The 2,500-nt window shown below is 45.7% G+C and overlaps 1 protein-coding gene across 1 annotated transcript in view; it reads left to right on the top strand.

Annotated features, from left to right (window-relative positions):
• Positions 1 to 2,500, top strand: part of FBXL17 (F-box and leucine rich repeat protein 17) — a 112,988-nt gene that overhangs the window by 76,689 nt on the left and 33,799 nt on the right. The window contains exon 6 of the mRNA XM_085847985.1: positions 998 to 1,255. Within this exon, the coding sequence (XP_085704111.1) occupies positions 998 to 1,255 (258 nt within the window). The remainder of the gene's footprint in view (positions 1 to 997; positions 1,256 to 2,500) is intronic.

The raw sequence follows: 2,500 nt of genomic DNA, 5'->3' as shown, positions 1-2,500 counted from the left end.
TGGCACACTGCAAAGATGTCTCCACCCCTTGAAGTATGCATGGCTGAACTCTACCGCTATACCTTTATCCATTGGCCAATGACATTTCTGGCATTGGCTCATTGGCCAAAGGCATATACAAACGTGTCACTTAAAAAATAATAATAAGGCCAAAAAAAAAAAAATGTTGCATTGGCGTAACGGGTCACTGAAAAATAGGGTAGGTCGGTCGGGATCTTTTTTTTTTTTTTTTTTTTTTCCTAATAAATCCCTCCCAAAATCTCCCCCGGCTCGAGTACCACCCTTTTTGTCGGCGGGTTCTGTCCGAAACACTTCCGGGTTTTTGCGATCGCGATCGCAATCAACAAGATACTTGAAAACGATAGCAAAACAACAAAAATAGCAATAAAATAGGGTCGGCAAAATTTTTCGATAGCAAAAAAACAAAAAAAAACGTAGGGTCGGCGGAATTTTTAGGGTCGGGCGGGTTATGCCAATGCAACATTTTTTTTTTTTTTGGCCTAATAATCAAACTTTTTTCTTTTCATTCGTCTACTTACTGTTCGGGAGAATCTTCGTCTACTTACTAAGACCTCCCCCCCTCGTCACATTTGACATGAATGAAATGTTCATGTATTTTTGAGCAGTAACACTCGTGGTGTTTTTTTCTCGATATTCTAGTTTCTGTATTGTTTGTCATTGTCAGAATATGACTATTGCCATTCCCAACGTGTACAGATCAAACTGAAATGTTTTATTTTTTTTGCTAATTTCAACTTTAAAAAAGTTCCTCTGTGAAGTAGATGTAAAGTTTTTATGTTCACATTCAACGAAGTATCTGAGGATCTCTATTTTCCTGAAAAGGGAAACCCACATTTATTTATGTTTGACCCTTGTTTTCTTTTACCTCTCCTTTGTTGCGATGTGTGGGGAAAATGAAATGCAGAGCTTCCCTGTTTTCACTCTCTTCCTTCCCTTTGGACATAAGCTTTTGCCTCATTTCACCAAATCTTCGCAGGTCACGGATGAAGTACTACTCAAGCTGGTCTCGCGCAGTCGTAGCGTTGCTACCGTTGTTCTGACGGACTGCCGTGGAGTTTCTGATAATGGCATAGCAGAGATGGCCGCATGTTGCCCCCGCCTCACTGAGCTGGTGGTGACGCGTTGCAAGCAGCTGGGTGATCGCGCGGTGACGGCACTCGGTCACAGCTGCTTCATGCTCTCCCGGCTCCATCTTGGAAACCTGGACCGGCTCACCGACTCTGGCCTGATAGAGGTGCTTCGTGTTGTAATACGTTTGTTATCGGTGTGGTGTTTGTGGTTTAATGTTGATTTTGACGCGTACCCAAATTGTTGTTCTGCCAGTCACCTCGTGTCGAAACGCTTGTATTCTCTAAAAGTAGATGCTGAACTGGTAATTAAAAAAGTTAAAATACTGAGAGAAACAGTTGAGAGAAGGCTAGTTTTGTGAGAGTCACCAATCTTGCAGCCTTCCTTAATTATGGTTGAAACTACAGATATTTCTAAATGCAATGGCTAATGGTGAGACGATGATTTGCTTTAGAAATTTATATACAAATATATTGTTGTGGCTTCTCCCCCGTCGGCGTGCGGGCGACCGCTTCTAGCCAATGGCGGCCGCTCTCGCCCACTGAACGGACAAACCTAGTCGTAGCTTTCGGAACAATGCCAAAATCCAGCCACAGGTGTGCTTTTTATCACACCGAAAATCAGCCAGCTATTCTGTTCGCACGCGACAGGGTCCGATCGCCGAAATATCGATTCACCAAAGTATGCGTGCAGACAGAAATGCTTGGGATTTACACCTCAACGGAACTTGTACGGAGACGAGCTGCTTAAGCCGCTCGCTCCGTTTTGCGATTGCCGAGCGGATTATCGCCAAGCCCGTCGGACCCGATTCTCTTATCGGTTATTAAGAAACCAGCTATTTATTCCGAACTCAATACAGCAGCTCAATGAGGGAAAGGACGCAACGAACAGGTTTACATTCACACAAGGACATTTATTTGTACACATATACGGTCAAAGAAGCAATGCAGAGATATACAAGCATGCAATGAATGGGGGTAGGGACAAGACGCGAGCAAGACAAAGACTACAACCGTATATTTATGATGTACAGTCACTTGCACTTAACATCAGTTCTACCTAAGGACATGGCGCCACAACGTTCATGCAAAGAAACAAGGAAAAACCCCAGGAAAGACGAGGGGTAGACTGGACCTCTTGGGTCTTTATATTCACGGAGCTGTGTAGACCGCAGAAGCTCCGAGAGGCCGGGCTGGTTACCTTCACCTTCTTGGTGCCTCGCTGGGGCGACCCGCGACGTCCCGTCCTCACGGCAGCTGGCGTGAGTGTGGTCCGGCCCAGGCCTCGTCGGGCGGCCTGGTGGTTCGGGCCCAGCCGACAATGCCTCCGAGGAACGAACGGGTCTTTGCTCTTTTAGAGTTGATGCTCTCTTAAGAGCCCGTCCGTTCCTCCGCGTCATTTGGACCATTCC

Source organism: Eptatretus burgeri, chromosome 11, assembly GCF_056783735.1.
Source record: "Eptatretus burgeri isolate ZD-2024b chromosome 11, Ebu_testis_v1, whole genome shotgun sequence".
NCBI lineage: Eukaryota > Metazoa > Chordata > Myxini > Myxiniformes > Myxinidae > Eptatretus > Eptatretus burgeri.
This window is presented reverse-complemented; position numbering and strand designations above follow the sequence as displayed.